The sequence below is a fragment of the Enhydra lutris genome, unplaced genomic scaffold (genome assembly GCF_002288905.1).
Source record: "Enhydra lutris kenyoni isolate GAN:26980312 unplaced genomic scaffold, ASM228890v2 scaffoldscaffold13, whole genome shotgun sequence".
Classification (NCBI taxonomy): Eukaryota; Metazoa; Chordata; class Mammalia; order Carnivora; family Mustelidae; genus Enhydra; species Enhydra lutris.
In genome coordinates, this window is record NW_019154097.1 from 17,249,827 (window position 1) to 17,263,144 (window position 13,318).

General features: G+C 42.4%; 1 protein-coding gene across 1 annotated transcript in view; it reads left to right on the plus strand.

Annotated features, from left to right (window-relative positions):
• LOC111146265 (paralemmin 2) overlaps positions 1 to 10,402 on the plus strand; it is a 136,194-nt gene extending 125,792 nt beyond the window's left edge. The window contains exon 7 of the mRNA XM_022501740.1: positions 7,999 to 10,402. Coding sequence (XP_022357448.1) covers positions 7,999 to 8,738 — 740 coding nt within the window. The 3' untranslated portion in view covers positions 8,739 to 10,402. The remainder of the gene's footprint in view (positions 1 to 7,998) is intronic.
• The last annotated feature ends 2,916 nt before the right edge of the window (positions 10,403 to 13,318 follow it).

Sequence of the window (13,318 nt, forward strand, 5' to 3'; positions counted from 1 at the left end):
TCATTATCAGTTATGGCCAACAGAGCATGGCTGGCGTACCAAATAATGGCACTCGCTCCCAGAATCCTTTCCCCTAGACATGACCCATCTTGCTTTATGAACATTCTTTTGGAAATTTGCACAATTTTATTTTTAAATTTTTCAATTTTTTTTTAAAGATTGTATTTGCTTATTTGAAAGAGGGGGTGGGGAGAGGAGCAGAGGGAGAGGGACAAGCAGACTCCATGCTGAGCATGGTGCCTGATGAAGGGCTCCATGCCAGGACCCTGAGATCATGACCCAAGATGAAATCAAGAGTCAGACGCTCAACCAACTGAGCCACCCAGGCATTCCTTGGGCCCATTTTAATAAATGTCACTTGTGGTTACTCAGCATTATGACAAATCTTCTGGTCGTTTGGAGTTTGGAAGGTCTAGGCTTCTGTATAAATGGGAATTTATTTAGCATCATTGCTTTTAGAATTAGGAAGCATCTGTTGCAATCAAACATGAGGCTTTAGCAGCCCTGCAAATGGATCCCCAGATCACAGTCATATACCTCTGTGATTGGAGTTTGTGTCCCTCCAGGAGCCCCACTCTGTCTAATTGTACTGACCATTGGGAAGTCCTTCCTCGGAGGTCTGCCTCCATCTTCCACCCATCAGTCCTTATCCTGCTCCCTGGAGCCACTTGGAACAAACCTTGAATTGATTTCCCTTCAACTATTTGAAAATGACTATCATTTCTGGTCTTTCCCAGATCCTCAATCTGCATCCCCTTAGCACCCACAGCACCCAGTCTCTTTGGCTGTCCCAAAATTAATGAAATGGCTTTGAGATACCCTCTGCTATCCTTGGCCCTCCCAACTGAACCCTCCCCACTTTGTCTCTTGTCCTTCAGACGTGCAGTGCACAGACCTGCCCCATGCACTCTGGGGTGGGCTGATCTCCACACCCCTCGCTCCGAGAACAGAGCAAGAATCCGCAGACCATGTGACTCACTCTGCTGGTGCCGTGGTCTCTCAGCTTCAGGTTCAACCTCTGCTCAGCCTCATTCCCTTGATCCAGTCTAGTCATTGTTCCAGAATCATTTCCACTGAAACATGTAGCGGTTTTCTCTAATTGTGCACATACTGCTTTACCTGCTCGGAGAAACTACAAAATTCCTTATTTCTTACTCTCAAAAGGCAAAAGTAAGAATGAGCTATATACCTTTCTGCCCTTTGTAGATTTGATGTGACTGTTGAATTTCTTCTTGATAGATTGTCCCTTTAAGTGTCAGGGCCCCGTGGGGTCACTGAGGAGCATCTGTGAAAGGTGGGGAGGGGAATGGTATAAAGGGATTTGGTAGTCAGGGCTCAGGTATTCTGTCCCATTTCAGACACAGCAGCTCCTCTGTCCTTGGGTTTATATATTGTATTTCTGCCTCAGATTTCCATCTGAATAAAGGTTTTCACAGTTTTGAAAATAGAAAACCCTTCTTCTCTAGTGCTGGGATTTTTATAGCTATTGATTGTAGCACCTCAAAGCCTCGCTTTTCTTCTCAATTTAGTATCACCTGAGATCTGAAAACAAGTTTCCATTATTTTTCTTCATTTCATTGATGAAAACATGGCCCAGTTAGAACCAAAGTCAGAGGCCTGTGACACACTATTGGGGTCTCCTGGCCCTTGAGAACCCTAAATAGGCACCTGTGGGACATGCTCATTTAATAAGTAACAAGTTCTGGCAACTGTCTTGACAGCCCAGGCACATGTTTCTGTCTCGTCCACAGGAATGTGAGGGACTTTGTGATGATCCAGATTGATCTTAATCTCTGGCTTTGCTTAAATTGCCTAAATAACTTGAACAAAAAGAGAATGAAATGCATCTCTATACCTTCCGCCTGATGAACCCTTCCTGGGTCTTGGTGGTCTCTGCTCTTTGAAAATGAACTTTAGAATTTAGCCAGCCACGATGGCAAGCTACTTCTACATAGTTTATGTAATTCCTTCCTTCTTCTTTGTTTAAATCAGAACTCCAGGTGTTGGCTTGTAGCACCTTTCCCAGCGTCTAAGATTCTTGAGACAAATTTATTAATAAGGGAACTGACTCCTGGATCCAAAGCACTGAGATCATTTATGTCTCTCAGTGCTTCATTATTTTCTGAGCTTCTCCACTCATCTGGGCTTCACTTCCCTCTTAGCAATATTCTTTGGCACTCTCAGACTGAAAAATGTCCTTCTGGACCAAGAAAGTGGAAGCAAAATCAGATATGGGAAATTGGCTTGTGCTCTTCTTAGCCATGACGTCACATCTTTCCAGACTTATTTCTGTCAGTACTAAGGTGTCCTGGGAAAACAATTATTCCAAGAAACTTGTGATGACTGGTTTTTGAAGGTAGAGATTGTCTAACTGCTGGGATGAGAGGAAAGATCCACTCTGAATTAATTTCCTCACTTGCATTTTTTTTTTCCATCACAGCAGCCAAGTTTGTACTTCTATCCCCAAGAGAAGGTATGAGCATATATGTATATGCATAGTCGTGTGCCCAAAGGGAAATGACCGTATGTATATATGCTCACTGAATAAGTGAGCTTATTCAGCCAAATGTGTGCATTGTTTCTCCTCCACATTCCAGGTGTGATGTCAGCTACTGGGTGTTCAGTATATTGTGGGGGTCTAATGACAGTGGGCTGTGTCATATTATATTTTACATGTGGACCTTCAGCCTTATACCTCCTCCCACTGATCACAGTGAGTCAGAGCAAGTGAGCTGCTAGGAGCTAGAGTCGAGGGACCTAACATGATTGAGTTTTCTGTCCTCATGGAACACAGTGTCTTGTTTGGTCTGCTCTTGGCTTGATTCTGAAATGGAATCATGTGGTTGGTTGCCTCACCCCTCCCTTGGGTCAGATGCTCTTGTTTCCTCTTCCCTAGGCTTCTTAGTGTCTGTACAGCTGCCTTCTCCTTAACAAAGCTGAAGGGAACAGGGAACACGAGAGTACCTAGAACCATTGGCATAAGCTTGCATTGGAATCAAGCATTCTCTGTGGCTCAGACCCACGTCTCTGGGCTGTGCAGTGTGCCAGTAGGTTCACCTCCTGCTCCCACCCTGGTTTTTAGGCAAGTACCTATCACAGGGGCTTCCCCTCTGAACCACACCTGGCTGTTTTCAGAACCAAGAGCCTAGGATTAACAATCCAAATTAGACTGCCTCTGTTTCTTTAAGGTTCTCCTTATTTACCAGAGGGTAGGGTGGAGCAAGGACCTAGTAAACCAAACCCAGAGGCCTGGCGTCAAAGCTCCAGTTGCATCATTCATTTGTATCTGTTGCAGAAACTCACCACTATGGTTTTTATTCTTCCTTGACAGTCATGAACATCTACTCCCCCATCTAGGTTCTTGGAAAGCATAGCAAAAATGCTTTATCCATTCCAACGTTATTGTCATGTATGTCATGTTGGGAAATCAGTAATTAAATATATCATTTTGTAAAAACATACTTTCAGATTTCAGTCATCCTGTCATTGGGACTTCCATCAGACCATGTCCTTTCTCTCTTCTCTGGCTCCAGAATCTTTCTCACTGGAGGAAATTTCACATACTTTCCTATATGTCCATGCAGCTCTCAAAATCTCTTCCAGGGGCTCCCCCAGAAAACCCCCTCTCCTCAGAAGCAGCCCTTCCTGACTTGTTTTCAGTAAGCTGAGCACCGACCCCTCATCTCTACACAGATTGTAGTGTATCCCATGTGGCAAGGGAAGGCTCGAGGGAAGAGAATGGAAGAGAAGGGAGTATATTTTGTGGTTAGACACGAGAGCATGACCTAAGTGAGAGGCCTTTGGTAAACACCACTTGACAGCAGGAACAAGCAGGAGAGTTTTATTTTTAATGGTGTGCGTGCGTCAAAAATAAAATGTTGAATTCAAAATATAAGTCTCGTTTTTGTACTGGTTCACATTCACCCTGCTTCACATTTGAAATATTATTGGCTGAGAGCTGGAGCAAAATAAAAATGCTTATTTATAAACAGAATATTTAAGATAAATGTTCACACTTCCTGTGTGGCTTTCTGAATGTCTGGTAACATTCTTGTATGTGTATCCATGGAGTCTAAATGCTGCTTTTGTGTTAAGCAAGAGCTTCTCGAAGTGTTCACCTAAGTACCCCTTCCTAGAGAGGAGAATGGATGCAGACAAATCATGTGTGGCCAGATCCTGACAAAATCTGCTAAAAATCTGTTTCCTCTGAAGCCTTGTTTTACCTGGGGGAGAAAGTATGGATGGATGTTGTATTTTATGGCATAACATATTTAGGCTTATCTTATTGGCAAAATGTCTTACGATGTTCTACTCCCATATTCTAGAAATATTGAAAGAACAGTGTACAACATGTAAATACGAATACTAATATGTCACCCTAATGAAACCATGACACATGTGGTTCAGTCCCAGAGCCATGTCACATTTAACAAAATATGGTTTAAAATCACACACAGAAACAAAAACAAACAAACAAACAAAAAATACAACATTAAAAAAGGAATTCTGTTCTTTACCTGTTTTTCCTGAAGGATATTACAAGGACTCCAATTCATATCCCCACCCAGAAGCACTTCTCACATGTCCTTTTCTTTATTCCCCATATCTCCGCCACCACCACAAAAATGTACCCTCTTTTTCCATATCCCATGTAGCTTTTACACCCTCTCCTACTGAACTCCTTGCTTCTCAGCTCTTTTTTGTATGCATCTACTCAGGTGTTCTAGCATAGAACTCCTCCTCACCCTCCTTTCTGTCTTGTCCCTGATTCTGGAAACAGGCAAAGACAAAATGAGGGTTGGGGGTTAGGATGGTGGAGAGAGGAAAAGTGGACCAACAATGACAGCGTTCTCATTGGTGGGCAGAAGAAGAAGGACATCTCCAAAGATTCCCATGCTAATAATTTGTACCCGATCGCATATGGATCTAAAAATAGACATGTTTTGTTCCATATTCTGTATTGATGACAGATCAGTGTGTCATTTTATTCACATATTACTAGATGCTTGGGGGATAATTAGGTATTGTACCTATAACTGGCAATCATTAGCATCATCTTTATTTATAAATATGTCCCATGAGTGTTTTAATAGTGATAAGACATAATATTTTAACCCCCAAACTGTGCTTTTTGATGTAAATGTAATATTTAAAGAACAAACCTTGGAGTCCACACACAATTTTAAATGCCTAGTCTGTTTCTCTGGTGACACACTTGGTGGGAAATCAGGAAATAACCGAGACAAATATTTCTCTTGACGTCACCATCCTTGTGTGAGCCCATGTACTTCCATGACAAATATCGGTTGGCCTCTCACTGTGTCACTGAAGGAAACTCAAGATCTTTGTGCTGAATAAGGGAAGCTTTCAAAATGGACATAAGGAAAATCAAGCATTGGATCTGGCTTCACAATCTGTTTAGTTAAGTGTTAACTGTGAACGGGCCGTGTCTTATTACCCAACAGATGAAATAGTATCATGGCTGTTTCTCTAACCAGTTCAAACATTAATTACTGTGTGTACCTTTTCATTGGTGTCATGTTATACAAAGTCTTTGTGACTAGATAGTAGACTTTTCAATTAGTGGTATTTATTTCACCGGTATTTGTAGATCAGGTACTGTGTAGACAAAAGGCTCTAAGGTAGGTGCTGGTGGGGTAGGGGAATGGTAGAAAGATGTCAGGCAGAAAACTCACCTTTAGGGATCCTAAAAACCCATGGAGCTAATAAAAGATTCCCACAAATGATTATACCCCTGAGTGGAAAGTGTTAAGTGACTTCAGAGAGGTTTGGAAGTGTTCAGAGAGCTTAAGAAGAGAGAGAAGACTTGGAGATGGAAGGACCAAAGAAACCTTCTGAGAGTGGGGAGGCAGCTGGCTGGGCATCGATGGATAGGTCCTATTTGGATGGATAGAAACTCTGAAAGGAAGGCCAGTTCATGAGAAGGGAATCTTAAAAGCAGGAAAAGTTTAGGTGTGGGATGGTGTTATTTGATTATGCTAAAAAAGTTGGGTGGGGAGAGCAGTTGAAATGATCATTTGGATCTTCTTAACACCCTTGGGGAACGTGTAGTTATTCAGAAAGAGGTAGGGACTCAAAGGCAATCATAACCCGAGATGCCCCCATGGGAAAGGCAGGCCAGGCAGGGAAGGATGCTGAGTTCTGGGAATAGAGCAAAGTTTGCTATGGTTGGAGCATACGTAGGATGAGAGGGGCTGAGAGACAAGGCTAGAAAAGAAGTTGCAGACAAATTCCCAAGGGAATTATATGCCACACTAAGCAGTTTGGCATTTGTCCTATATAGATGCAGGAACCCACAGAGCATTTGTGCAGAAGGTGTTGTGGGCTGGATGGAGCACAGGCTAGTGGAGCCAGCAGACTTTTTCTATAAGTGGCCTGATTGTAAACATTTTAGACATTGTGGACCACATATGGTCTCTGTCATCTATTCTTTTTTTTTTCTTTTTTCCTTTTCTCTTTCTTAAATTTCCGTCCTTCTTTCTTTCCTTCTTTCCTTCCTTCCTCCCTCCCTCCCATTTCCTTTTATAGTATTTTCAAAACAAGTCTTGGGCTACCTTTGCCCCCTGCTCTGAGAAGCGGCAGGTGGAAGTGGGCAAAGCTGTTGTGCGGAGAGCAGAGGGGACCTGGCCTGAGGCAGTGGCGGTAGAAGAGTCGTGAGGAGACGCAAGGGGAGAGGTCAGAAGTGGAATTAGTGGCTCACAACAGTTTGGCTGTGGATGAAATTAGGAAGAAAAGGACAAATCAGGTGTGATTCTGAGGCTTCTCGCTCAAGAGACAATGAGGTACTGGTATTGAAAACCAAGAAGACTAGGGGGAAGTTTTTAGAGAAGGTAAGTTCGGTGTTGAAGTTGCAGAGTTTGAGGTAATCCATGGGTCATCCAAGGAAAGCGTGCCTGGGGCCAGTGGGCTTCCTGAGACCAATGCTCGCTTGGTGCCCTAGCATCCAGAATGCGTGCCTCGCAGGGAGCCTCAGAGGTAACAGATTGGAGAGGTTGGAGGGTCACACAAGACTACAGAACAGGGGAGAGCAGGTCCTTAGGAAGCCCAGATTGGTGGCAAGATTTGGGATAAGTTGGAGAGGGCTAGAGTGGACAGGGGGAGCTGGGAGGAAGCCCTTACCGTAACCTAGGGAAGCGGAAATAGTGTCTTAGATTGAGTAGTGGCCGTGGAAGAGAGAGAAGGTGACCGAGGAAAAAGATGGTATGGGGCAGAATCACGAGGATTTGGCGCTGTGCGCATGGCCAAAGAAAGAGGCCTTCTGTGATCACTGTCCTCCAATTCCAGTCGCCACGGGATGCTGCTACCTCCATCTTGTCCTTTTTCTAGTCCTTGTTTCAGAAATGCAGCTCAGTGATTGAAGTAGTCTCAGAGCATATAACCTGACTGGTTTGTAGCTTCAGTTCTGTAGACAGCCTAGTTCAAAGTACAGTGGAGGATAGCCATTCCCCACCAGCAAAATCTTTTGCATAGTCTCCATTCACAGTAAAAGGAGATGCAGAAAACAAAAACAAAAACAAAAAAAAACAACAGTAGACTGCTTGGTGAAAAAGTTAAAAAAAAAAATTAAGATTTTGGAATTACAATGCTTCTTAGCCAGGACCTTTAAAATTGTCTATAAGCCTCGGGTAAGCTGTCAATCAAAATAAACTTGCATGTGTGCCAGCCTCCCAGGAATTAATTACACGGGATGTACACGGTCGCTTGTGGTCTTACGTTAGCAGATCTTTCTTAGAAGTGTAAGGGCCAGTGAGATATGGCAACTCTGTACGTCTGGCTTCCCGGTGCAGTGAGCTGCTGTGTTCAAACACATTTATAACCACCTCTGTCCACACTGTGCACTCACTCTAACACTCAAGATGCTTGGCAGTTAGACTAGAAAGGGCACAAAGCCCTTTTTTTTGTGTCTGTTTGGCAATTAACCATTCACTGGCTTTTTTTGTTGTAACATGCACTTCCTTTCTCTTGTTTTCATTCAAGCTGTGTACGCCATGGAAATTAATGTGGAGAAAGACAAACAAACAGGAGAGACCAAGATTCTCTCTGCATCCACCATTGGCCCAGAGGGGGTCCATCAGAGAGGAGTCAAAGTCTATGATGATGGTACCAAAGTAGTGTATGAGGTGCACTCGGGAGGCACTGTGGTAGAAAATGGAGTGCACACGTTAAGCTCAAAGGATGTAGAAGCACTTATTCAGAAGGCGGGACAATCAAGCTTCAGAGGAGGGCACGTGTCAGAAAGAACTGTGATCGCAGACGGGAGCCTCGGCCACCCGAAGGAACCCATGCTCTGCAAGGAAGCCAAGTTAGAAATGGTACATAAGTCTAGGAAGGATCATTCTTCCGGGACCCCAGGGCAGCAGCCCCCAGCCCCCAGCACAGAAGGGCCCGAGGCCAACTTGGATCAGCCAGTCACCATGATTTTCATGGGCTACCAGAATATCGAAGACGAAGAGGAGACGAAGAAGGTGCTAGGCTATGACGAAACCATCAAGGCGGAGTTGGTCCTCATTGATGAAGACGATGAGAAGTCATTGAGGGAGAAGACCGTGACGGACGTGTCCACCATCGATGGGAATGCAGCCGAGCTTGTGTCCGGGAGGCCGATCTCGGATACCACAGAGCCCTCATCCCCAGAAGGGAAAGAAGAGAGCCTGGCCACAGAGCCAGCCCCAGGTACCCAAAAGAAAAAGCGCTGTCAATGCTGTGTTGTCATGTGACCACTTCTTTCTTCCCTTTTCTTCTGGGCAGCCTCTGGGCTCTCCACCACTTCCGTAGACCTCACTGTACCACTAACGGCAATACTGTCAGCTGGAAGCAAACACCTGCCTTGCCTTGCAGTTGGATTGCTTGGGTCTCTCTTATTTTTGTCCCCCTTTCATTTTTCTCCAGTTTCCTCACCTGAGAGACAACGTGCATGTGTGTGCTTCATTCTTTCCAAGAACTTGCTTTTCCTCTAAACCTTTCCTTGTGTCTTCAAGAGTGAATCAATTTCTTACTGCTCGATTGGAATGGACTCTCCACATCAGCCAGTTCTATAGTAGCCTTAACTCACTTGACCGGAATTGAACCCGTGGCCCTGGGGGTTTCCTGTTGTAGCGTGTTCCTATAATGTAGTCCCACATCACCACGTCGCTGACTTCCCACTTGCCTCCCTTGCTGTGGATCTTTGCTTTTATATCGTGTGTGGCAAAATGCTGTGGGCTCTCACTGGTTGCCAGCGTGGCCAAAAGTGGACCTTATACTTAGTCTGTTCAATCTAGGGTGATGCTTTTTGCTGCCTTACATAAGCTTCCAGATTACAGTATTGTGCATCTATGACTTTCCTTCTGTTAAAACTGAAATGACGTTGATGTAAAAGAAAAGGAACCCAGTGCGTGTCGCAGCTGAAATGTAGGGACTGATTCCATAACCCGCCCATCAGCAGCCGTCCCTTTCTGTGGCTTACCTGATGGACACTTTATATACGAAGCACCATTTTTAATTTTCTAAGGACATGAAACAAACATTGTTTTGAGCATTCGTAGTAATCTCTAAACTTAGGCATATCCATGAGCCTTGCTTCTATTCTCTCAGAAAAAAAAAATGTAAATTTTTATATTGTTTTCTTTTTCACGGATATTTTCTGATCATGTTAATCTATTTTCAACGAAGGGATCATTTTGAGGAGTATCTCTGCAGTGACCGTATTTCTAGAACAGTCTTTTTGACCAACTGTGGTTGCTACCAAGCTTCCATTTCATTGTGGATGGACGGTGCTGGAACTGAATTCACCTGTTCATCTCCCCTTCCCACTTGATTACAGAGCCTTACTTCTGGACTCTTTTCTTTCTGTCCCATGAGAAAGAGAATGTTTCCCATAATGTCACCATGCAGGTTGATCCACCCTTCAAAATCAGCTTGAAAATGTAAAAAATGTGTAAGAAAGACCTGTCTTCTCCACGTTAAGTCCTTAAACTCCTTCCACAAGTACCGGCTGAGTGGCACATAGTGGAGCTTCTTAAGGCACGTTTCTTAAACTTCTGGAGATTTCAGAACATCAGAGAATAGTTTTTTGGTTGTTGTTGGTTTTTTTTTTTTAATCTAGAACACAATGAACAATTTAAATAAATTCTTAGCATTCTCCCAAAGCAAACAGCCAGGTGTGTAGTAAAACCAAAGGGAAGCAATAGAGTAAAAAAAATAATACAGTAATAAAATAAAGATGTAACATTTTAACTGGTTTTAATAACAGAGATCTCTTAACCTGAAGTTATTTGCCCAGATGTTCATAGCACTGTTGCAAATCGTTCACAAAATGTATCTATGTTCCATGGAACATAGTTTTAAAAAACATACAATAAGTCATGCTCCCTCAAGTCGAACCTCTGTGGAAAGCAGACAAAAATAAATAAATAAATAAGATAGTCTTGAGAGAATTTCTTTATGGAACCAACTAAATTTGTCCTAAACATAGTTTTCTCAATGCTAAATCTAACTGTTACTACTTTAAGTTTCTTGGCTTGAACTTATATTCCAAATGGAAAGGGGAAAAATGACATTTTTATTGTGAAAAGTTCATTTCTCTCAAATAATTATATTTCAGTGAGCACAAAATAAGTCATTTTATCACCAACGGGTAAGCAGAAAAAGTCAAGAAGGGACAAATAAAGGAGCTAAATTCTGCTCCTAAAATGATTCCATCAATGGCTTCCTTTTGAATAGTGGAGGGGGTTCCCTCTAAATGATCTCAGGTTCACCAAAGCAGCTACCGTTGAATTAAGCTGCTGTCTTATCTCGGAATAACATCTGGTTTTGCTGCCTAGAAATCTCCCCACTCGGCTTCACACTCCTCAGTCAATGGTCACTTAAGCTTCCTTTAAATGTTGAAGAGAATGACATGCCAGATAAACTTATTCACGTAGAAAATGAAAAAGGTTTCAGTGTTTGGACAATCTATTATTTTAATAATTTATTTAATAAAGAAACAATCTAAAAGTTTACCATAACTTACCTTTTTTTACTCACTTAGGGGTTAATATTATTCAATAGGAGTTTTTAAAAGCACAGTTAGTGAGTGGAATGGTAGAATGTAGAACCCTTGAGCTTGCTGTTTGATAACCAGAATCAGTCTGGTTCGAGGACAGAGAATTCCCAGAAATGTTCTACCCATCCTGCTGTAGTGAGCTAGTTCTTCATGAAGAAAATGATCTGCCCCTTTCACTGCAGCCCTACACAAGAGATCTGAAAGACCAATGATAATCTGCACTTTCATTCATCAGTTATTATTATAGGAATTAACAAATTATATGAATTAGAAGTCTCTTTATAATTTTACTATTAAATCTTATTATTAGATCCTTTAAAGTAAGACATGTTACCTTTATTAAAATGATATGTGGCCATAGTAAGTGGTTTGTTGGAATATGGCATATATGTGCTTATTTTTCATCCTTTACTTATCAAAATAGAGGATTTAGGCTCAGCCAGTACTTTTATGAGATGAGACCTATAATCTCACCTACAGCATCGAGTAACTACATAATGAACATATCCTCAGTGTCGTGATTGAGAACGTTCTGCCTTCCGTGCCATCATTCTCTCTGTAAAAACTTTATTATGTGTGGTATCACACCCTCCAAAAATACAGGGTATTGACTTCCATAATCTGACAAATTAAAGAACCAGTATCGAAGCTGCAAGACGATGATCTTTTTGAGCCAATGGTTCGTTGGATTGTCTTCTAAAACTATATAATCAGTTCCCCCTTAAACAGAAAGAGAAAGAGGGAAAAGAGGGATATTTCATTTCTTAGAAATAGATTTTCAGTGGCATTGAATTAAAGATCTTTTAATGGTTAAAATGGTAAAGTTTAACCATACATATCCTGACAAATCTCAATGACTTGTATATCCTTGCCTTTGTTTTCTTTGATGTGCAATAGGACAGACTAAGGGGAATTTTTTTTTTTTTACCTTGTACCTCTTTTGCCCTTTATTCTATTCATTACTTTTATAAGCAAAGTGAGTTGCCTCTAAAAGTGATTTGACAGTGTCCAGTGACATCACTAATACTAGGACTAGAGAGGATGAGGAGAGAGGGAATTCCCTTCTGGCCAAACCCAAGGCATGGTTTCCTTAAGCCTCCTGAGCAACCGAAAAATATTCAAAGACTTTCAGGAAACTTAGATTTGACTCTTTTCTGAACTGCAATTATACATGTATCAGCTTTAAATTCCCATCAACTCCATTTTACTTCCTGGTCATAAATGTGTTTGTTCCTACATACAAGTAGAATGCTTTATTTCGGTTAGGGTCAAGTTTTTTATAAAAGGAGGGAAAACATCGAGGTACAAGAACCTCTCTGGAGCAAAACATTCAGGCCAAGTGCGAAAACGGCTCATGTCTCTTCGCCTCCTGCAGAATTTCATTTCAAGGGACCACTGAACACCCTTGAAATGAACACTTATTTCCTGCTAGTGAACCAGGGTAGCGAAAGAGGAGGGAGGGAATGTGGTGACAGAGGCAAAACTCCAACCACTAAACCAGCTCTTCCTTTTTACAAAGTACCCTGTCGATTTAAAACACAGGAGAACACAAAATATTCACAGAGGACTTTTTGTTGTCATTCTTGTGGAAGATCTAGAAGCTCAGATCTCCCTTTGTCAATGGACTCACTGTGGAGTTCAGCTCACCAAAGGGCCCCTTCCTTGCGGGGATAGTCTCATCTCCCAAAGGGTTACTTTGTTTACAGTAAACACCCCTCCAAGGCAAGCAGTTTTAAGTTGTATTTTTTTTTTTAAAGATTTTATTTATTTGACAGAGAGATCACAAATAGGCAGGGAGGCAGGCAGAGAGAGAGAGGAAGGGAAGCAGGCTCCCCGCGGAGCAGAGATCCCTATGTGGGGCTCGATCCCAGGACCCTGGGATCATGACCTGAGCCGAAGGCAGAGGCTTTAACCCGCTGAGCCACCCAGGTGCCCCTTAAGTTGTATTTTTGCAACATGCACCTTCAGTCATTGGAACCACAAAGAAGGTTTGAAACCTCATAAATATGCAATCTTTTAGAAGCTCCTCAGTTTACTTTGTATCAAGGTATATAGAACTCCACTGATGAGGATAGAACCAGCAAATATCCTTTGTCCTGCTGGACGGTACAACCCAGCAGGTAAATGGAGTGACGGTGGTATATATCACAAACCAGCTCCAAGAAACCAGCAAGATGAGCTCTTTGACTCTAGCTGCCAGGGGTCATTGTATAGCCTTCTTCTGGTCTTTTCAGGAAAACTGGCCTGCATTTTCTAGGGACAAAGAAAAGCCAG